Genomic DNA, 23,601 nt, shown 5'->3' with positions numbered 1-23,601 from the left:
GCTGGCTACCTGCCTAGGAAATCAGCCTCTACTCTGAACTGTCAGCTTTTACATTTGTGATTATGAAGGGGAAAAAAAATTAATTTCCTTACCTGGAAAGCGGAGCAACAGGGGGAGAGACAGCAAGAGTGAGACCTATTTTTTTAAAAAGATTTATTTTTATTACAAAGTCAGATATACAGAGAGGAAGATCTTCCATCCGATGAATCACGCCCCAAGTGACCGCAATGGCCGGTGATGTGCCGATCCGAAGCCAGGATACAGGAACCTCTCCTGGGTCTCCCACGCGGGTGCAGGGTCCCAAAGCTTTGGGCCGTCCTCGACTGCTTTCCCAGGCCACAGGCAGGGAGCTGGATGGGAAATGGAGCTGTCGGGATTAGAACCAACGCCCATATGGGATCCCGGTGCATTCAAGGCAAGGACTCTAGCCACTAGGCCACGCCGCCGGGCCTGAGACCTATTTTTAAAAATATTTAATCTATTTTATTGGAAAGGCAGATCTACAGAGAGAAGGGGAGTCAGAGAAGATCTTCTATCCACTGATTCACTCCCCAAGTGGTTGCAACAGCCAGAGCTGAACTGATCCAAACCAGGAGCCAGGAGCTCTTCCGGGTCTGCCACACAGGTTCAGGGTTCCAAGGTCTTGGGCCATTCTCGACTGCTTTTCCAGGCCACAAGCTGGGAGCTGGATAGAAGTGGAGCAGCCAGGCATGAACTGGTGCCCACATGGAATTCCATTGGTCACTGCAAGACAAAGATTTAGCTACTAGGCTACTGCAATAGGCCTGAGGCCTATCTTTCTCCATTGGTTCATTTCCTCAACGACTACAAAGGCTGGGTTTGGCCCAGGCAAAACCTGGAGCCGGGACCTCCATCCAGTCCTCCTAATTGGGTAGCAGGGACCTTAGTTCTGCCTTTCAAGGCACATTAGCTGGAAGCTGCATCAAAAGCAAAATAGTCAGGATGCAAACTGGTGCTTCCATACGGGTCGCCAGTGCCAGTGTCATAGGTGGTGGCCTATGCCCACTGTGCAGTGTCAGCTCCTTCATTTACAATTTGTGCACCTTTATGTTTGCGAAGGTTGCTCCAGAGCATAGGCCACCTTGAGAGGAAGGCGTCTGCACTGGCAGATGAATTGCTGGAAGGGTATTATTTGATTCAGGTCCCCAGTGGTGCCATTGGGTCCACCCACGTCTATGATGGCTGGTTCTGTGTCAACACAGCTGAGTCACCGAGCCTGGATGCATTATATGATAAACGGAGGAAAGCAGATTTGCCCTTCAGGGTGTGCGTGAGCCTCACCCAATTAATGAAAGGCCTGGGTAGCAGAGGAAGACGGGCTTGCCTCGGGCACGCATGGTTTCTTCAGAAGTCCAGCTGGGCTTGACAGGCTCTGTCATCACTCAGGCCAGTTCCTTCAAATACCTCTGCTACAGCATGGTAAGCTTCCCCTAGCGATGCAGCCGTCTCGGCCACTGCTTGTGATGCTAGCTGCCCATATGAGAGTGCGGCTCCCAGCCGCACTGCAGAGCTGCTCTGCTTCTGATCCAGCTGCCTGTTAGTTTTCCTGGGAAGGTAATGGATGATGGATCAAGTACTTGGGTTCCTGTCATGTGGGACACCAGGGTGCAGGTTCCTGACTCCTGGCTTCGTCTACCCAGACTTGGTCACAGTCACCATCTGGGGAGTGAACCAGTGGCAAAAAAGATGTATCTTGGGTCCGGCGCAGTGGCGCAGTGGTTAAGGTCCTCGCCTTGCATGCCCGAGATCCCATATGGGCGCTGGTTCTAATTCCGGCAGCCCCGCTTCCCTTCCAGCTCCCTGCTTGTGGCCCGGGAAAGCAGTCGAGGATGGCCCAAAACTTTGGGACCCTGCACCCGCGCGGGAGACCCAGAAGAGGCTCCTGGCTTTAGATTGGTTCAGCTCCAGCCGTTGCGGCCACCTGGGGAGTGAATCATCGGACGGAAGATCTTCCTCTCTGTCTCTCCTCTCTGTATATCCACCTTTCCAATAAAAATAAAAAATAAATCTTAAAAAAAAGAGATGTATTTCAGTCTCACTCTCTCCCTCTTTCCCTTCTTGCTGTCTCTGATAATATGCTTTAAATCTTAAAAATACCGGTGCCAATATGGGATCCCGGGCGTGCAAGGCAAGGACGTAAGCCATTAGGCTGCCATGCCGGGCCCACAGTGTATCCTTTTACGTGTCTTCACTCCTGATTACTCTCCTAATGTCTGCAGTGTCTGAGATGTATAGAATTACTGCAAGTTCCTTTGTCCGTTAGCAGCATCTTTCTCAATCACCTCTTTGCCCTTGCAAGGGGTAAAATATACACAATGTAAAACTTACCGTTCCACCCATCTTAAATACGCAATGATGATATTGCATATTTCAATATGCAGAGCCCCTAAGTGTCTTCACAGTAGGTGTGGCCATCACCACTAGAAACTTGCAGAACTTGGGCCCGGTGCGGTGGCGCAAGTGGTTAAGGTCCTCACCTTGCACGCCCTGGATCCCATATGGGCGCCGGTTCTAATCCCAGCAGCCCCGCTTCCCTTCCAGCTCCCTGCTTGTGGCCTGGGAAAGCAGTCGAGGACGGCCCAAAGCTTTGGGACCCTGCACCCGCGTGGGAGACCCGGAAGAGGCTCCTGGCTTCGGATCGGCATAGTATCGGCCGTTGCGCTCACTTGGGGAGTGAATCATCGGACGGAAGATCTTCCTCTCTGTATATCTGCCTTTCCAATAAAACAAAATAAATCTTTTTTAAAAAAAAAGAAACTTGCAGAACTTGCCATCATCCTGAAGAGAAGCTCTGTACCCACTAAGGAGGCACTCCCTATTATCCGCTTCCCCCAGACCTTGATCATCTCTACAGTATAGCTGTAATCTTAACATCATCTTCACTTCATTTGAAAGGCAGAGTCAGAGAAAGAATACCCTGGTCTTTTCCCATATGGGTGGTGGGTGCCCAGTACTTGGACCACCTTCTGCTGCCTTCTCAGAAATGTAAGCTGCAAGGTGGATTTGAAAACAGAGTGCTAGGACTTCCTCTGGCACGCTCATATCACATGCTGATATTCCAAGTAGCAGTTTAGGGCCTGGCACAGTAGCCTAGCAGCTATAGTCCTAACTTGCACACACCGGGATCCCATATGTATTACAAGTGGTGTTTTTTTTTTTTTAAAGATTTATTTATTTATTGGAAAGTCAGATATACAGAGAGGAAGAGAGACAGAGAGGAAGATCCTCCGTCCGATGATTCACTCCCCAAGTGAGTGCAACGGCCGATGTTATGCCGATCCAAACCTAGGAACCAGGAACTTCTTCCAGGTCTCCCACATGGGTGCAGAGTCCCAAAGCTTTGGGCCGTCCTCGACTGCTTTCCCAGGCCACAAGCAGGGAGCTGGGTGGGAAGTGGAGCTGTTGGGATTAGAACCAGCGTCCATATGGGATCGTGGCACGTTCAAGGCGAGGACGTTAGCTGCTAGGCCATGCTGCCAGGCCCACAAGTGGTGGTTTTAACCACGAGGTAAAAATGTTAGTCCATTATGGGAGAGGGTTTTTTCCTGGTCTGTTTTTCTATCTTTATGCCAACATTGCCATCTTAAGGACTGTAGAAGTCTATTAAGGTTTGAAGTGCCTGAAGTACTTTTTTTTTTTTTTTTAATTTCTGATGCTAGTGTAAATGGAATTTTCTCAAGTCCATTTTGATTATTACTGCTAGTGCATAAAGATACAACTGGGTGACTGCTGGAAGGTCCCGGGCTGGCTCAGGCTCTATTTCTGGGGCACTGGCTCCAGCCATTGCGACCTCGTGATGAGCTAAGCCTGGACCGGCCTGGGATCCAGAAGGGGAACTCTGGGGAACCAGGTGGACCCGGGCTGCACCTGCCGCCAACATCATGCGATGGGTCAGACAGGGAGGTTAAGACCTTGTGGTCTGGGCCGGAGAACTTCTAGCAGTGTGTTGGCTGCTGGGAGGTCTTGGGCCAGGTCGGACTCCATGCTTGGGGCCCTGACTCCAACCACCGCGACTACATAGTGAGCTGGACCCAGGTGGCCAGTGCACCATTTGGCACCAGGCTCCGCGTGCTGGCAGCAAGCTCTGGGGTCTTGGGAGTATAGAATTGCTGCCTAGGTAAGTCCATGTTAAGCCCACTGTGCTTGTGGCTGCAGTTCAATCCTGAGGGAATCCCAATGACAGTGTAACTTCTCCTTGAAGGTAAGCAAGTACTGAGACATAGTGGTTTGGAGGAGGGAGACCAGATGATCTGTATGGGTCAGACTGATATAAAATCCTACTTATGAGTCCTGTGTACAACTTGTTATCACTGAACAATGCTGAGCACCGCACACTGCACCAAGAGAAAGTTATGGCTGGAGGTTGTCTAGCAGGGTCAGATTCTAGTGCCTGATAGAATGTTGCATCGGGGTACTGGTCACATTAGGCAGGGCCATGACACTATCCAGCACACGAGAGGACCATTTCTGGGGGGGTAGATTCTGTGGGAGATGTGTGGGCCGAACCCTGTGGAAATACTAGTCCCCTTGGACCTGGTGGCGTGGCCTAGTGAGTAAAGTCCTCGCGTTGAACACGCTCAGATCCCATCTGGTGCCAGTTCTAATCCCAGCAGCTCCACTTCCCATCCAGCTCCCTGCTTGTGGCCTGGGAAAGCAGTTGAGGACGGCCCAAAGCCTTGGGATCCTGCACCCATGTGGGAGACCCAGAAGAAGTTCCTGGTTCCTGGCTTTGGGTCAGCATAGCATCTGCCGTTGCGCTCACTTGGGGAGTGAATCATTGGCCAAAAGATCTTTCTCTCTGTCTCTCCTCCTCTCATCTGACTTTCCAATAAAAAAGAAATAAATTAATTAATTAAAAAAAAAAAAAGAAATACTAGTCCCACTGGTTAGTTCAAGAGTTGGGTTGGTGAAGGGCTGAGCTAGATGTGACCATGGAACCTGCCATCACTCATGGGTAAAGGAATCAACAACAGTCTGGGCTGGTCAAGGCAGCAGCACCCAAATGCGCATCCTAAAACAGGGTGTGGGGTGGGCCAGGTTGTAATGTTCACCAGCTCATACAAGGCCAAAATGGAAGGGCAGACTATGCCAGGCACTGGCCTAACACCCACTGGCATGCAGAGAAATGGGTCTGGGAGTGGGTCAACTGGGAGAAATTGGGAAATTCCCCTGGTGGGTTACAACTCTCACTGAGAATCACATGGTCCAGACAGGAGAAGCTGGGCAAAGTAGCTCCAATGGCTGGCTAATGTGTGAGTTGGTTGTGGAAGGGGGCTGACTGGGCAGGGCCGAGCAAACTTTAGCTCACCAGCAAGAACAGAAATCAGGATGGAGCAAGGGTCATGTTGAGCTAGGCTCTTACACCTACTGGTCTGCATGAGCCGGGGATGCTAGTAGGCCACCGCATCTAAGGCAAAGGCCCAGACAGATGAGGGGCTATGCCAAACTGGGTCAGAGCAACCACTGGCATGCGCACAATATATGGCTGGGAACAGGCCCGGTGGGGGAGCTAAGAGGACACCTTAGCTGGGTTGGGGTTTCCACTGGTGAGAGCGGGGACCTGAGTGGGGGCTGCACTCTGCTCTGGATATGGATGCAATATCTCTTGGCACAAGTGTGGACTGGGACTGGACTCACCAAGCCGGGCTAGACTCCGATAACATTTGGTGCTCTGGTGGACCAGGACAGATGTAGGACGGTCTAGGCTAGGTCTCTGTCCCTACTAAGCCATGTGTGAGCAGTGTCTCTATGGTCAAGCCTTGGCTGGGCTGGAACATCCAATAGTAAGAACCAGAATGGGTTGAAGGCCAGTCAGGAAAGGCCACTGTTCCTGCTAGGACAGAAGGTGGACCGAGTAAGGCTGGCTCACAGACACACCAATATGCGTGAAATCTGGCATTGGGAGAGGTTCTGATGGAGGAGCCTGGGCAACTCCTCAGGCAAGACACAATCCCAGCAGGTAAGCACAAGAAGCACAATAAGGAACAGCCCAGACCAGGCCAGGGAAAGGTACCCACTGGCATACATTTGGCTCAGGTCGGGGGCGGACCAGGCTAACCAGTTCAGATCGCCCGTGGCGAATTCGAGCACCAGAAGAGTGTGGGTCGTGCTAGGTTCATACCAGTACATATTACAGATGGGATTGGGTACCTGCTGGGCTAGGCTAGACTGTAACCCTCACCAGCATCAGCTGGAATTGGGGGTGGGCTGGGCCAGGCCAAGCTATAGCACCCACTGTAAATGATGAGGCAGTGGGCACAGAGGTGGGCATGCCAGACTGGGCCTCAGCACCCAACCAGCACATGTTGGGAACCAGGCAAAGAGGGAGGGGGTAAAGCCGGTAGGAGGAATGGGGAGGGCTCCCCTGCTGGATTGCCAATCCCACTGGAGAGCATTGAGTTGGGACGGGGGCAGATCAGACTGGCTACAACACCTGTGGGCCTCATTTGAGCTAGATCAGGGAGGGGCCAGGCTTGGTTGACTGTCCCTACTGGTGCAAGCATGAATCAGAATGGTGAGGGTTGGTTGGGCTTTGCTGTGTCATCAGCTGGCAGAGGCTGGCACTAGGGGCCGATTTTGTCAAGTTTAAACTGCAGAACCACCTGGAAAGAGCCTGATCCGGGAGTGGGCGTGTCCCAGTAGGGAAAAAGTGGACACTTCCCCCTTGGGTTATCATTCCCACTGGAAAGCATGAAAACCAGGACTGGGGCAGACCTGGTTGCACAGAATGGTACCACAGCATGCGTGGGCTGGACAGTGGAGCTGGTTGGATTGAACTAAGTTTCAATGCCTATTGACATGTGTGAGAGCTGAATGGGATGTGGAACAGACTAAACAAGTCTGTGGTACATACTGGCAAGCATGGGAGCCAGGGCAGGGGCAGGCCTGATGGGGGTTATGGGGAGTTGCCCCAACTGGGCTGTAGCTCTCACCAGTTTGCATGAGGGTTGAGCGTGAAGTGGACAGGATCAGGCCAGACTGCAATACCCACTGGTTTGTGCGGAGGACAGGGCTGGAAACAGAACTGACTCAGCAATTGCAACCACTAGCTGACTGGGGCGACAGACTGTGCTGGGTTCTGTACTTGCAAATACACATAAGAATCTGATCTGGGATCACCTCAGACAAAGTTTCTTTGGGGATCTCCCCAACGGAACTGCCGGACTCAGAACCCCAACCATGAAGAGAAGTGCAGGTTCCACGGTCTGACCATGGAAGTGTCAAAGCTGAGCCTGCTCAGAGGTTCAGACAGAGCAGTGGACAGCATAACCAGGTGCACACGGAGGATATGGCGGTCCATCAGAACCTGCAGAGGACACCTGGTACCACAATAGAGGATGGAGGTCAGAAAAAATCAATCAACTACACCAGCCATGTGTTGGCAGTGAGGATCTGGGCAAATGGAGACTCTAAGGTGGACTATGTCAACCAGTGGGTTCTGGAGAGATTTCATTGTGCTTGGAATGGTGAGATTGGCAGTAATACAGAACTGATGAATTATCAAAACCACTTGAGCAGGATCCTCAGAGCATGCCCCATGTCGGGGACCTGGGATGGGTGGGAGGCTGGGTGGGGCTTCTCTCTTTATCTCACCCTTTACCCAGATACAGAAAAACCAATGTGGAAACAATAGTCTTACCCGTTTTCCTGTAGCCCTTGACCCATTGGGCCCTAATCAACTATGTAAAGACTGTCATAATAAAGCAATGAAAAAAAAAAAAAACTGGGATGGGCCAGGTGCAGTGGCCTAGTGGCTAAAGTCCTCGCGTTGAATGTGCTGGGATCCCATACAGGTGCCGGTTCTAATACCAGCTGCCCCGCTTCCCATCCATCTCCCTGCTTGTGGCCTGGGAAAGCAGTCGAGGACGGACCAAAGCCTTGGGACCCTGCACCCGCGTGGGAGACCTGGAAGTCTCCAGGCTCCTGACTTCGGATCGGCACAGCACCAGCTTTTGCAGTCACTTGCCAGCATCAGATGGAAGATCTTCCTGTCTCTCCTCCTCTCTGTGTAACTAACTTTGCAATAAAAAGAAATCAATCTTAAGAAATAAATAAAGCTGGGATGTGTGTTGCTCTTGTGACCTATTTTCTTTTCTTTTTAAAAAACTTTTTCCATTTTAAAAATTCTATTTTTTGGCAATCTTTACATAGTTAATTAGGGTAAAAAGGCTCAAGGGCTACAGGAACGTGGTTAAGACTATTATTTTCACATTGTTTCCTTCACGTATCTGAGGTAAAGGGGGATTTTATTTTTTTTTAAAGATTTATTTTTATTATCTTTTTATTGGAAAGGCGGATATACAGAGAGGAGAGACAGAGAGGAAGATCTTCCGTCCGATGATTCACTCCCCAAGTGAGCGCAACGGCCAATGCTATGCCGATCCGAAGCCAGAAGCCTCTTCCGGGTCTCCCACGTGGGTGCAGGGTCCCAAAGCTTTGGGCCGTCCTCGACTGCTTTCCCAGGCCACAGGCAGGGAGCTGGAAGGGAAGCGGGGCTGCCGGGATTAGAACCGGAGCCCATATGGGATCCCGGGCGTGCTAGGCGAGGACCTTAACCACTTGCGCCACCGCGCCGGGCCCAGATTTATTTATTTCTATTGGAAAGGCGGATATACAGAGAGGAGGAGAGACAGAGAGGAAGATCTTCCGTGCGATGGTTCACTCCCCAAGCAGCTGCAATGGCCAGAGCTGAGACAATCCGAAGCCAGGAGCCAGGAGCTCTTCCGGGTCTCCCACACAGGTGCAGGGTCCCAAGACTTTCCCGGGCCACAAGCAGGGAGCTGGATGGGAAGTGGGGCTGCCGGGATTAGAATTGGCGCCGACATGGGATCCCGGTTTGTTCAAGGCGAGGACTTTTAACCACTACGTCATCGCGCCAGGCCCTAAGGGCTTTCATTTTTTAGTCATGTCATGCCCAAATATAGCTTCATTTCACATTTTTCAATGTAGGTTTTTTTTTTTTTCCCTGCAATAATTTAACTTCTGGAACATTATTGAAAAAAAGCAGTGGGAGTGGAGATCCTTGTTTTGTTTCTGATCTTAAATGGAAAGTGTTCATCAAGTGTGATGTCAGCTGCGGGTTTCTCACTGACGTCCTTCATCAGACTGGGAAAATTCCCTTTAATCCCGAGTGTTTCATCACGAAAGGTTATGGGACTATGCCAAGTGCTTTTTGCATCTAATTAAAATAGCCATTGTCTTTCTTCTTTCATCCTGTTCATCTGATCTATGACACTGACTTAGTGCTATAAATGAAAACGGTTGTTACAGCGCTGTCATAAACCCCACGTCCCCTGGGGTCATGGTGTGAAACCACTTTAAGATGCTCCTGGAGCTGACATCCACCTTGGCTCATTTCCTGCCTTTCAAACAGGGGATCTGAGACTGGAGCTGGATGGGAAGTGGGGCTGCTGGGACATGAACTGGCGCCCCTAGTGAGGACTTTAGCCACTAGGCTATCGCACTGGGCCCCCACGTTTATGTTCTTAAAGGATCCTGGTCTAGTTTGTTGGCACATTTAGTTTTCGATATGAGTGTTAACACTGCCCTCTCCCTGCAGGTATAATCATTTACTAGACATTTAATAACCTTAACAGTTGATCCTTAAATATTGAGATTCCATTATCAGTGTGAAATACATTTTAAACATGTATAATATCTTTTTAAATATCCTTAGTGTTAAGAACGTCAAGTATTTGGTTTACCACACGCCTCTTTCAGGAAGATGAGGTTCTTCCCTGTTAGTGGTCCCCCCTCCACCCCGCCAGCAGTGGTTTGGTTCTGGATTTGTCCTGAGAATCCTCTGGAAGGCTTCCTGGCTCAAGAGGAACTAACGATTGAAAGTTTCACACTTAGGTCTTATATCATTTAATGCAGAGTTTAATCTTTGATGACGGCATTCACCCTTGGACAAAAAAGGACCCATCTAAAGCTGCTGAATTAATTTGAGAATCTGAAGAAGAGGGATCCGTATCTAGTGTACCTTTTATGAATTTCTTCAATCTTTCAAACTCCTTTCTATTGCCATGTCCTAAGTTCCCTGAGGAATACGCCAGCCCGCCCTGCTCTCTGGTCGCCCGTTCTAGCATCATCTGACCTTCCCTGGCCAATTCCACTGGTGGACTGTGAACACTGCAGTCAGAGAGAAACTCATACTAAGTCCTCAAATACCACTTTGTGTTACTTTGTTGAAGTTTACAAAGTCTGGGCTTTCTGATAACTGCTCTCCAGGAATGCGCTGAATTGACGTTTTCAAAATAAATTGTATGTAGGTTTTTTTAATAAAAAAAAAATCATCACTTGTCTAGAAATATAAGGTCCAGCTGTCACCAGCGTCCTGTCGCCGCTCCAGGGACACTCAACAGAGCTTGCGAAGGGGTGTCTTGTAGATACTCTCTGCCCACAAGGTGGCGCACTTCCCCAGCAGATGAGCTTGCAAGGACACTCACCTACAGCCATGGCTACACCAGGCTCGCCCTTCACATTCCAGTGTCTTTTTGTTTTTTTTTAATTAATTGTATTGCATTATGTGACACAGTGTTATGGGCACTGGGATTCCCCCCACCCCTCCTCGAACCCTCTCCCTATGGTGGATTTCTCCACCTGCTGCATTACCACAGTTCAAATTCAGTTGAGGTTCTTTCATTGGAAGTATTTACCGAGCATAAAGTCCAGCATCTTATTATCCTAGTGAGTTCAATGAATTCTTGATGAGACCATCTCTTGTCTGAAGGTAAAGCTGGCAAAAGAACCTGCATTTTCCTATTAACATATTGGTTAATCAATATAACGACAATTAATGCCATAATGTTGTAAATTGTAGTCGATGTTATGTTGGGGCTTTTAATTGATTGGGATGATACTTTGCCGGCTTTACCTCCAGTGCTCTTTTGTTGGTACAGCTTCTTAATGAATTGCGCTATTCTAGAATGTTCTTCTTTGTTTCTCTTTACAACTTTTGTCTTAGCCTATTTGGGCGCTTTCCTCTTGACAGCCAACATGCCAACAAGACCCAGAAATCGCACAGCCAAGCGAGCCATGGCCAAGGCTGCGTCGGCAAGGACCGGGAGCACCCAGGAGGCCGGGGGACACTGGTGGTGTGCAGCACCGCAGGACCAACTCCAGTACCACCCGGGTTACTCTGGGAAAGCTGGTATGAGGCATTCCCACTGGAAGAGGAACCAGAGCTTCTGCCCAATGGGCAACCTTGCTAAGTCGTGGACGCTTGGTCAGTGAGCAGCCCTGGGTGAACACTGCCGGGAACAAGCCTGGCGCTGCCCCCAGCACTGACGCCGGACGGTCAGGCTGCTGCAGAATCCTGGGAAAAGGAAAGCTCCCAAAGCTCCCTGTCACTGTTGAGCCCAAATTCTTCCAAAGACCTGAGGAAGAGATTAAGGGTGCTGGGTGGGGGAGACTGTGGCCTGACACCCCACTGTTCATCAAAGTGCCTTCTGGTTTGGGAAACAACCACCCTGTTTGCATGTTTGCTAATAAAGCCATCCTGGGCCCCTTCTGGCTACTGTTTGCGTGGAGTATCTTTTCCCATATTTCACTGTGTCATTGAGTCACTGAGTCATCACCATGCACAGCTGGATCAGTGTGTGCTAAATGAATGCAGCTGCTTAAGTAACTGTACCACACTTTCTATCTCTATTGTGTTTCCTCCTTTTAGAAAAAAGTCGCGGCACTGACCAAGCTGGGAGCTATCCCTGACATAAGGAACCCGGGCAGGCAGCCTGAGGGCTTCTGCGAGCCAGCCTCCTTTGCCTCTCCCCTGAGGGCAGTGCTCCAGTGTGCCCCTAGTACTTCACAGAAACTTTCAGGAAACAACGAACAACAGTGAGAAACGTGATTCCTACCTTGTCTTCCCAGGAGACTGTCACTGGCCGCCTGCATGGATACAGGGGTCCTTTCTGAGGGCGAGATGCAGTCACGGCCTCTCGCCACCTTTAGGAGGAGCTTCCTGCGGTGGGACGTCTTAAGATCAGCCTCAGGCAAGCAGGTGAACGAGGCCATCTGACAGCAGCTGGCAAACCTGCCCAGGAAATTGCAATAAACACTAACAGCTCTTCCTGGGTCCACCATGTGGACAGCGCTGCAGTGGGAGCATGCTCAAAGGCAGGCTCAAGTGAGACTGTTACCCCGAGGACCCTGAGGGTCGGGAGGCAGAGAGTCCTGCAGACTCGGGAAGCGGCCGCGTGGACCATGTACAGATCTCACCTGCATCTGAGCATGTGCCCTTCCCTGGACACAAATCACACTTGGATAAAGGGCTGATGTAAAATCAATTATGCTGCCACAGGAGCAAGGCTCAGCGTGTGGCCTGGCTTCTGGGCCACGTGATGGCAACGACAAGGAGAGAAGCATACTGCTGACATTCATGTATGGAGTGCCTGCTTCGATCTGGGTGCCAAAGGTTTGAGGGAGCTTTACCATTTACGAGAGCAGCTTCGCTCACTAATGCCAAGAGGAAACTGAGGCTCAGAGAGGCTTAGTCAGCTCCTGGACGGCGTGACTCAACCACTGCCCAGATGGCTGAGTTGCCAGGGGGTGCCAGTGAAACCACAGCAGGGAGAGGGAAGATAGGGAGGGTACAGAGATACGCTCCCTCCCTGCTTGGACAGCCTCCACCCTGCAGGCTCCTGGACCCCCCCACCACTGGGAAGGAGCCAGAGCCTGACAAGGGCAGGGGCACTGTGTGTGGGGGCGCGCTGGATGAATCCCACACCCCAATGGGCTATGTACAGGGCAAGCACACGACCCAGGCAGGGGCCCACTGGAAAGGGAGCACCCCATGAACCCTGCTGCATCGTAGCATCTCTCCTCCTTCAGGGTCTCCTCCAGATCAGGTACCAGGGCCGGCTACACTGAGATCCTCCTCTATTCTCCAAGTCATGGCAGCTACAAGAGGGATGGGACGGTAGCTGAGGGTGATCCCCATGGGGAAGGAGTCCTGGGTCGGGGGTGAGAGAGAAGGGATGTCAGACGCGGAGGTGGTACCAGGGCACTGTCCGGCATGTAGTCATCCCTTTTGCACACACCACCTGTTAACAGTTAAATGTGCCCTTGTGCCTATGTTCTTATTCCTGCAGATAAACAGGCATGGACGGCAATTATGTAACCGTTGTTGCCTGAGCCTACTCACTTGGGTTCCTGCAGCAAAGGTTTCTCCCTTGACCCAACCTACAAAAATGCAACCTGTTCTGCTCACCTCACTGCTGGAAGTTCACACTTGATGCTTTGAGGGAAATTCACATGTGATGCTCCCAGGGACCACAGGATGCACGGCCCATATGCTTCCCCCACCCCTAGGCGCAGCACACACCCCGCATCCTGCACCCCAAGGCGCAGCACACACCCCGCATCCTGCACCCCAAGGCGCAGCACACACCCCGCATCCTGCACCCAGGCGCACACACACCCCGCATCCTGCACCCCAAGGCACACCACGCACCACTGCATCCCCCACCCCAAGGCACACCATGCATCCCCCACCCCAAGGCACACCACGCACCACGCATCCCCACCCAAGGCACACCGCACCACTGCATCCCCACCCCAAGGCACACCACGCACCACTGCATCCCCCACCCCAAGGCCCACACCCCGCATCCGCACCCAGGCGCACCACACCCCGCATCCTGCACCCCAAGGCACACCACGCACCACTGCATCCCCCACCCCAAGGCACACCACGCACCACGCATCCCCCACCCCAAGGCACACCACGCACCACTGCATCCCCCACCCCAAGGCACACCACGCACCACTGCATCCCCCACCCCAAGGCACACCACGCATTCCCCACCCAAAGGCACACCATGTACCACGCATCCCCCACCCCAAGGCACACCACGCACCACGCATTCCCCACCCAAAGGCACACCATGTACCACGCATCCCCCACCCCAAGGCACACCACGCACCACGCATCCCCCACCCCAAGGCACACCACGCACCTCGCATCCCCCACACCAAGGCGCATCACACACCACGCAGCCCCTGCCCCAGGGTACATGGCACACCACACTTCCCCCACCCCAGGCTGCTCCCAGCCTCCCACATACCAGGGTCCCTTGATGTACTTAACCCACCGTGTTGCTGGAGCCAGCCACCCGCCCAGGGCAGAGCAATCAGAGCACACGCTGTGTGTTTTTGTCTTTTCATTATTCTTTCTTTATTGGTCCTGCCAATGTGACTCTTTACCAGGCCCCGTTCCTACGCGCAGTGGCTTGTCCACACTCACACCGTCTGGCCGGGTTCTTCACAGACGTGAGGAATTTTCTCCTTCCCTCTCCTGCTGCAGTTTCAGACTCATTTTCTCCGAAACGGAAGACAAATAATTGCTTATTATTTGTTTGTTTGGGTCTGTGTAAAGGTTCCCTGGCAGGAGAACATGCATATGACTTTAAAATAAAGACAACATCTGACACTAAGGTAATGCACAGAAAAAAATACAGTACTCAGACATCATTGCAAATAAATACCCCATACAGATGGTACAGATGAAATCCCCCATAGGGAAGTTATCTGAGATAACTTCATCTGTAACAGTATTTCTTATGAATCAACACTGTGACAGAATATTTTAAAAAAACAGGAGTCCCAACAACTAGGAATAAGAAATGCTTATTCCAGGAAACAGAATTCTTTTATTCTTACTATTTGCAAGATTATAATTTATTTATTTATTTTGGAGGGAGGAGCTTTTTTTTTCCTCTCTGAGTACCAATCTGACCACACCCAAGATGCTCCCCAGCAGAGGGCGCCAGATGCACACCTGGGTTGCTGGGGAGTGTTAGTGAGTTCTGTTTCCTGAAATGAACAGTGATTAAGTTACACCAAGCAAGAGAAGATACAATGTCTCCTTTTCACATTTGCAAAGAATGCCGTGGCTACCCCGCTCCCCAGTGCCCGCGTGCGCGTGCCCGGCCCCTGACACAGCTCTTCACAAACATGGTGCTCAGCAGCTTGCTCAGCTCAGGAAGTCCATTTGGTTCCCAAAGCACACTCAAAGATTTTTGTTTCCTTTCATCTTCTAAGCCCCTGAATTTGTAAGTAAAGAATCACTGACTAACAGAATTTTGCACAATTACTGTTTCTTTCCCTCCATGAAGATGCCCAGGTCCAGGGGGGAGGCGAGTAGCTGCTCCCACCTGTTGGTGCCCACTGGCTTTTGTCTACCCTGCTCCTTGGAGTTACCTGCGCTGGGACACCTCCCTTCACTGATGAAGGCACTACTGGCAATGAGTACTATAACAAAAAGGTGTGGAAATAGAACACCCTAAAAGTCGACAGCTGTAGAATTTTCTAAGTGTACCACAATTTGGCACAACAACCAGAATAACAAAACAATTCCAATTTGGAATTTCACTGGTACAGTTGTATAAAATTCTGTTAGTCAGTCATGCTTTACCATGTCCTAAAACCCAGAAAACTCTGGAATTTGTAGGTAATACTACTCATTCAATAATTTATCTTTTTTTTTTTCAAGTGCCTATTATTGTTTTAACCAGAGCAAAGGTCAAGTTTTCTTCTTGTTACATTGAACTATTCCTAAGAATAATAATAATAATACAATATGAAAAACCCCAGAATTGGAATACCCTGGATTTCTTAATGAACATGGCATTTAAAATCTGAAATTTCAAAAAATGAACCACAATGCCGTATCCTCTGCCAGGCTGCTGGACCACAGCACGGATGCACTCTGCTGCGCTCCCTGCTGGGTTGAGGCCTCCTTCCAGTCCAGAGCTGCCTGCAATGCAGCACGTGGCACAGCCTCCCGCCGACAGGACCTCAGCAATCAGCGTGCGACACGGCTGTGGCTGCAGGACGCGAGCCAGACTGCAGCATCGGAGACCGTCTCCACGCGAGGAATTAGGAAGCAAATATAATATCAAAATGTTAAAAGTGCACAGGTTGATCAGATTAAAAAAAAGGAAAAAAATCTGTGATAAGGAGATCCCGTGGTGGGTGTTTCCGGCAGGCTCCGGGCAAGCCTGGCGTGGCCCCGGAAGCAGTTTCTTCAGCCATACAGAGGTCATTCCAAGCAGCAACTTGCGCCACTCTCAACATTAAAGCTTGCTTTCGTTTTTTTTTTTTTTTTTTTTCCTCGCATTAAAAACCTCAGGGAATGCTATTTTGGAAAGAATTGCAGTGGTATATCCAAAAACGTTTTATAAGTGGACTTTTAGGCCGCCCTCCCTCCTCCGTGTGGGCACAGGAGGGAAGGCCGGCGGCTGAGTCCGCCCAGCAGCTACTCTACAGCTGGAAATGGGAGAAAACAAAACAGCATTAGAAACGGTCCGGTGCCCTTCCTGTCGGCCTGACCACTACAGCTCCCGCTGTGCTGGGAGGGTGCGAGCCGTTAGTCGGCAAGGGGAGGCCTGGCTGGGGGTTAGGGGGCCGGTGGCTCTGAGAGCCCCTTACGGGGTTCAGAGAGAAGCTGTGAGCTGGCTCAGCAGGAGAGGGCAAAGCAGAAGGTGGGGTGGGGTGGGGGGCAGGCATGCGACAGCATCCAGGAAAGAGGCGAATGGCTATGCGTGGCCCTGCGTTGCACACCAAAACGGCACCCGGAGTCTGGAGTGACAGAGGCACGCTCAGTACCCAGGAGAAGGGGCCAGGGCACGGGTTGTGTGTGGGCAGCATGGCCCCATATCTAATGGCAAACCCTGTCCAGACAGACAAGCAGCTGGCATCAGCCTGTGGTCCAGCCAGCTGCACGTGGATTGAGAGACATGGGTACCAGTTCTGCTTCCACATGGGAGGGTCCCAGGCCGGCTTCCCTTCTCTGCTGCCACTCCTCCATTGCACTAAACAGAGACCCTCTATGCCTCCTACCACAAACTGGCCTCGCCCACTCCCGTGTAAAGCTCTCCCAGCACTGCTGGACCCTGTGGCCGTCATGCTGCCCTACTGTGGCTGCCATGCTGCCCTACAGGAGACTCAGGATCCAGGCTGAGGTTCGGAACCCTGTACTTTAAGGATGGAAGCCCCGAGAAGTCCAAGGGCAGGCTGCCCGGGTTCCCCAAGAACCAAAGGGTAGGCTTTCCAGGAAGGATGGTGATTTGGCCAGGCACTTGGAAAGATTTTTTTCCACTCAGAAAGAAAGCCCCAGGCTTCGGGTGTTGCCAGTGTATCACCTTGGAGACCAGCAGATGAGTGTGGAGGCCTCAGATGGAATGGAGGCTGCTGAGCTCTGCTCTCCTGGCTGTCGCTGGCTGTGTGGGTTGTGGGTTGCTATCTGCAGAGGGGAGCCCAGGTCTGCTCTGCTCTGGGTTTTGGGGAAAGACACCATGAACCTTCGTCCTGACTGAGGTGCAGGGAGATGCTGTACAAACTACAAAATTCTTTCCATAAAACCATGCTCAGTGTAGCACAGGGTCTGAGGCCCTACTGAGACATGGGCCAGAACCTCCTAAAAACTGCTTTTCCTAGACATGCGAGGATCATGCAGATTTCAATTCAGACCCTGCCCCTCCACGGTGGCCAAGGGGGCGGGACCGGGATCCTCCCCTCCCCCCCCCAGGGTTCTGCCAACACCCAGGGCACTGGAAGACACATCCACCCATCTGTCTTCCCCCAGCGCGTGTGGCTATTTCCCCACCCCTGCCCCCAGGACTTCCTAAGGAGGCTAGGAGAAGTGAGAAGCCATGTGAAGCTCACAAAATGTCCTGGCGACCAGTGCCCCATGCCACGTGGCCCAAATCCTGCCCTGTGCGCGTTAGTCACGTTAGGGTCTGCCTAGCCTGCTGTCCCGCTGTGCTGGGGTTAGATCAGTCAAGCAGACATTAGCTGCAGTGTGCGAAGCCCGCGACCTAATCGCAGTATATGCTGTGCTTCTTGCTGCAGAACACCTGGCTGCTGAGCCCGGCGTCCTCGGCCCTGTCACTGGCGCAGGCACAGGTGTGACTTACACTGGGGGTGGCTGGCTTGGCCTTGGAGGTGGCCTTGGCACGGCCCCGCCGGGCCTGCTCGTGGTCCAGCTCGAGCAGCTCCAGGCGCTGGGTGAGTGCCAGCTTCTGCTGGATGGCCATGCGCAGCAGTGAATTGAGTGTCTTCTTCTCGTCCTCCGCGGCCGCCAGCTGCCGCTGCATCTCATCCAGCTGCGTGATGTACTCATCACACCTGTGGGGACCAGAGCGCGGCTGAAGGCAGGACATCGGTGGCTTCAGTGGCCCCTGGCCTTGGGGGCTGAGCCTTTTCCGGTTTCACTTAGCGTGGGCCCCTGGTGAGGCCCCTGGCAGCCCCGTAAAGCAGATGTTGGTGTTGGTTTTGGGGAGCCAGTGTTCTCTTTAGGGGAGCCGCTTTGTTCACAATGCTCCTTAACAGTGCAGCTGTGAGACAAGACATCACAGGCATCTAGGCGTGGGCCCACACTCCAGGCAGGCCCGGGCTGGTTCCTGCTGCAGGTCCACAGCCAGCGTCGAGTCTGTGCCGAGCGACACCCAGTGCAAAGCAAAGGTGTGGATGCCACAGCAGCGTGTCCCGGTGTCTGGGCTTCCACGGAACCGTGACTCGTGTGTTCCACCCCGCTACAGAGCTGGCAAAGAGGCAGAGCGTGGGCTGTCCCTGGGCCTCTGTTTGCCTGCACACCTGCTCACTGAGGGGCTCTCTGGGGCCTGGAGGAGATGCTGACACATGGGGCCCTACCCTGCCTGATGCCGACAGGGGTTCAGTCTTTCAACAGCATCTACCTGGCAACACATCCACTTGGGTCTGAATGTTAGCTCCATCTGTAAAGTCAGAACTTTTACAAGTTGACAAAGCTATGGTTTCCCTTCCAGATGCAAAGCATCTGTGGAATCTATCTCAAGTACTTTCCTACCCCCAGGGAAAAAAACAATGTCGCTAGAAAAACCAGGGCCCAGGGAACTGTTTTGCTGGGCCTGTTCCTGCAGTCTCCAAATCAGCCAGCAGGTGGCACCAAGCACCCTCAGCCTTGCCTCCCAGCCCTGAAATTTGACTTTCCTAAGCCAGTGGCAGGTCGTGCACATTCAGGACAGCCTCCAGCTCACTCAAGATACTCAAATTCAGAGTCTCTATGAGGGAGAGGAACTGAGTTCCAAGGATAACAGGGATGCAGAAGCACGGAGCTGTGCAAAGGCAGGATCCCACTCCAGCCAGGAGGGCAACTCCTGAACTGGCCAAGTTCAAGACGGGCTGTCCATCTGCTGGCCTGAAGTCAGCCTGGTTGGCCACCAGGGCCCCAGCCAAATCAGGCACTTGGTCTACCTCCAAGCCTGCTCCCCTTGTGCTCCTTGCATACAAAGCAGGACAAACCCAGGGGCTTATTTGGGCTTCTGGGTTTTGTTAATAGCTAAATGGAAATAGCTCCACAGAGGAAGGCTTCTGGGACTAACTGGGCAGCAGCAGGAACAGAGGAAGAACCACATGCCCCTGGCCACACTCGGCGCCTATCAGGCGTACTCTGCACTCAGCACCTTCTCACAGGGTGTGTAGGAAGCTCACCCTCCCTTGTCACCAACTCCAGCTCCCATTGTGTATACCAGGCAAGTGCTGAGTGCCACGCTTTCCAAACACGTTGTGTCACTCCCAGTGGTGCTGGACACAGGCCTAAGAGAAAGGTGGAAGAGGAGGGGAGGGGCATCGGGCAGTGTGGGTACCTGGTCGCGAACATGGCTCGCAGGGAGGAGAAGGTGGCCGCGTCCTCCTTGAGGGCCTTGAGCTCGTTGCGCAGCTTCATCATGGTCTCAGTCACCATGGCCTTCTCATTCTCATACTTGCTCTTCAGGTTGGCGAGGGCTACCTCCGCTGTCTAGGGGACAGACAGGCGCACGGCAGGTGGGTAAAGGTATGACACTGGCCAAGCTCTGGGCTCAGGTGGGACCCGTCTCCCGGGCACACTGGGAGATGCTCACCCTCCCTCCAGTGCAGCTCTGCTCTCAGCAGGCCTCAGCGAGTCTCACAGGACCCCCCTGAGAGAGCCCCATCACACCCACTCCTAGGCATTCAGCACCAGGAACCGACAGCCACCAAGTCATCACTACCCATTCTTACTGGTCAGGTGGCCCTGAACGACTGCCCTGCTGTCATCCCTGACTGATGTACGGCCACCTCCACACGCGGGGCCCTCTGACGGAGGACAGTGCCCAGCCCGGCCAGCGCACCTGCTTGTTGGCCTTGAGCACGGTGCGCAGCGTGGTGATCTGCTCCCGCTTGGTGCTGAGCAGCGACTTCAGCTTGAGGATCTCCTCCATGAGCGCCTCCTTGTCCTTGTCCACGGCGGGGCCCAGCTCCTGCGAGGCAATGCGCTGGCGGGACAGCTCGGTCGTGCGGTCCACGGCCGCCTGCAGGTGCTTGATCTGGTCACGGATGATGGCGATCAGGTTGTAGATATTCATGGGCTCCCGGCGCGGGTCACTCAGAGGAGAGGGCAGGGAGGAGCCAGGGGAGGGACTGCTGTCCCCAGGGCCACTATCAGCTCGGCAGGCCTCTGTGGCCAGCAGCCCCTTGGACAGGAGGATGGGGGAACGGTGGCCCCGGCCCTCGGGGCTGGTGCGGCCCCCTGGGCTTGTGCGGCCAGCCCTGGCCTGGCCCTCGCGATAGTAGTCCAGGGCGACACGGGTGGGCGTCTCATTGTTACACATGCACACGTGGTGGTAGAGGCTGGCCAGCTCCTCACTGAAGGTCACCAGCTCGTCCTGGGCCACGTTCAGGCTGCCTTGCGTCTCACCGGCCACATCGCTCACTTTCTTCAGCTCTTTCTCCAGTCGGACCAGCAGTTCACGGTCCTGGCGGCTGGTCTTCTCCAGCAGGGTGACCTTCTCAGTGAGGGCCTGCCCCTCGGCCTCGTAGCGGCCCTTCTCCTCGGCATGCTGGGCCTCACGGGCTTCATGTGTCTCTTGCAGTGCCCTGAGCTGTTCTCGGAGCTCCCCGGCCTCGGCCATGGCCACGTGATACTTGCAGGCCAAGACCTCGGGGCCGTCGATATCCACCTCATAGTAGTCGCCGTCCTCGCGACTGTCGCGGTCCTTCTCATCATCCAGGGCTGTCTGTCGCTCCTTGCCCGCCTGCAGGCGCCGCAGGGCGCTAAGGTTCTCCGTGAGATGGCTCACCTTCTCGTGCTGCTCCGACAGAGCCCCCCGCGCCTGCTCCAGTTGTTTCTGCGTGTCCTGCAGTGTTGCCAGCAGGCCTCCCTTCTCCCGCTCCATCTGCAATGGCACAGGCAGCAGGAAAGCTTGTCAGCAGGAACAGAAGCCCTGGGCAGTCCAGCCACAGCCCATCTGCCATGGCAGGCCATGGGCTAGGCGGAACTTACACCGATCCCGCAGGACACCACCCGTCCTCAGCAACAGTGGTTCCCTGCAGTGGCTGTGCTTACCCCGACTAGAGAGCTCTGAGCTGGGCGAGTGGAAGGGCCCTTCTGTGCCACTCTTGGCTTTTTGTTTTTTGTTTTTAGTTTTGCTTTTTAAGAATTGTTTTATTTATTTGGAAGAGTTACATAGATAGGGACGAACACACATAAAGGTCTTTCATCTGCTGGTTCATTTGCCAAATGGCCACATGGCTGGGGTTGGGGCTGGGCCAGGCTGAAGCCAGCAGCTAGGAGCCTCTTCTGGGTCTCCCACACTAGTAGCAGAGGCCCAGAAACTTGCACCACCTTCTGCTGCTTTCCCAGGTCATTAATAGGGAGCTGGATTGGAAGTGCAGCAGCCAGGAAAGAAACTGGTATCCATAAGGGATGCTGGCAGCTTTACCTACTATGACACAATACCAGTATCCCCATTCCCACTACCCTGCTCCAGCCCGGCCCCTCTTGGCTCTTGAGGACGGGAGCTCTGGTGTTCTCTTCCCTGCACATCAAATGATTTGCTGGTTCAAGAGACTGCCTTCTCCCAGAGACCAGCCCATCACCAAACCTGCTGCTCGGGTACAATCACTTCACTCTGACACAATCTGGGTGACCAGGCGGCAATGTGGGCAGTAAACCCAGTCATCAGGGACCTGGGATTCTGCTCGGGAGCCTCATTCGTGTTCACAATGTACGATTTGAAATTAGCATAGGGTAAAGGGCAGGCAAGCACTGGCAGTCAGGGAAGCTCTCCAGGGGGCAGACTGTGTGTGGGCAGATATGCCAGGATGTGGGAAGGCGAAGGGAACAAGGGCAACCAAACCCTTGGCTCACCTGCACCAGCTGCTGCTTCAGCTTCTGGATCTCAGAGATATGCAGCTCACTGAGCAGGTCAGAGACGAGGCTGGGGGACGGCGGCGCCAGGCTGTCTTTCCTGGGAGTGGAGGTTTTGTTGTCTGGTGGCGGCTTGGCCAGGCCATGCTCAAAGCCGTTGACTAGAGCCTCAGCATCATTGTTGGGTTCGGCTGCAGTGTCGTCACTGAACTTGAGGCCATCCAGGGAGACTTGCAGGTGGCTGGTATAGAAGGAATCGTTGATGCTCATGTAATGCGACAGCTCCTTGCGCAGGCTGCTCTTCTGCTCCCGCTCCGTCTTCAGCGTCTCCAGGGCCTCCTCCAGCTGCCGCTCCGAGATCTCCTTGAGCCGGATGGCATCCTCCAGCTGGCTGTTGAGGTACTCAGCCTCCTCCTCCAGGCGCTTGATCTCATGTTTGAGCCCCTCAAACTCCACCTGGGAAGAGGCCATGCAGCTCATCAGAGCATGGAAAAGCAAAGGCCACGGGCATGCCCCCAACCAAAGGCCAAAGGGCTGCAGCCTTCCAGGCCGAGATTATAGCCCAGCCCCAAGGGATGTGGACACGAAGGCATCCAGGCATAAGGCACAAACACACACAAGTGCTCAGAATGCCAGAGGGGGGAACACTGCACACCAGGGCTGCAAAACAGACATCTAAGAGCCACACACATCTATGCTACCCAGTGCTCGCTGGGCTACTTAGAAATCTTCCAAGTGCAGATTCCATGAGAGCTCTGCGAGATTCAGTACAAGTAGTTCGGTAAATGCCTTCATTGCTCATAAGATGCACTCAAGTACTTGGATGTGTGCCATAATCGTTATTTTCTAATCATATCTCAAAATGAAGGGACTGAAATTCCCCCAAAGTACACACATGACACAGGCCTGCAGGAGCTCAGAGACGCAGGAAGCCCACAGGCTGTCATGTGTGTGAGGCTACACCTGCAGGCGGGCAAGGATGAGCTGAGTAGATATATATGTTTCTTAACACTCTGCAGTATTTAGATAAACAATAAAAATCATAAAAAGAAGTGCTGTGTAATTTTCTGTGAGTCTTGGATATGAAAGGGCACCCAGTACTGACACAAAGATGTGCTCCCAGGAGGTGGCTGTAAAGGTGGCACAGACCAGGAGGTGTGTGTGTTCCTGAGTGCCAACCCGAGGGCTGTATCCCTCTGAGACTTGGTTTCCCTCTCCTCAGGTTCTGCCAACAGTACTACTTAGAACAAATGGCACCCACGAAAGGTCACTGCTACAACTTCTAATCAATTGGAAGTGGGTCTGCATGTAGTTCTAATGTACTGGGGAGCAGAACCAGTTCGCTGCTTGCTTTTGCAAGACCTTTGTACACATGAGCTTCCTTATCCAGGAGAAATGGCAGGTTTGCTGATGGCAAGACTCTGCTCCGA

The 23,601-nt window shown here is 52.9% G+C and overlaps 1 protein-coding gene across 2 annotated transcripts in view; it reads right to left on the bottom strand.

Annotated features, from left to right (window-relative positions):
• Positions 1 to 14,172: 14,172 nt before the first annotated feature.
• BICD2 (BICD cargo adaptor 2) overlaps positions 14,173 to 23,601 on the bottom strand; it is a 45,409-nt gene continuing 35,980 nt past the window's right edge. The window contains exons 4-8 of one of the 2 annotated variants that reach the window (XM_041004300.1): positions 22,172 to 22,627; positions 20,154 to 21,197; positions 19,650 to 19,801; positions 17,940 to 18,150; positions 14,173 to 16,290 (exon numbers count right to left, since the gene is read on the bottom strand). In XM_041004300.1, coding sequence (XP_040860234.1) covers positions 16,285 to 16,290; positions 17,940 to 18,150; positions 19,650 to 19,801; positions 20,154 to 21,197; positions 22,172 to 22,627 — 1,869 coding nt within the window. In that variant the 3' untranslated portion in view covers positions 14,173 to 16,284. Of the gene's footprint in view, positions 18,151 to 19,649; positions 19,802 to 20,153; positions 21,198 to 22,171; positions 22,628 to 23,601 lie in introns of both variants that reach the window. The other variant, XM_041004299.1, reaches the window with a different exon arrangement.

This window comes from Ochotona curzoniae, unplaced genomic scaffold (genome assembly GCF_017591425.1).
Source record: "Ochotona curzoniae isolate NIBS_2020 unplaced genomic scaffold, NIBS_Ocur_1.0 scaffold_3208, whole genome shotgun sequence".
In the NCBI taxonomy this organism is placed as follows: Eukaryota; Metazoa; Chordata; class Mammalia; order Lagomorpha; family Ochotonidae; genus Ochotona; species Ochotona curzoniae.
This window is presented reverse-complemented; position numbering and strand designations above follow the sequence as displayed.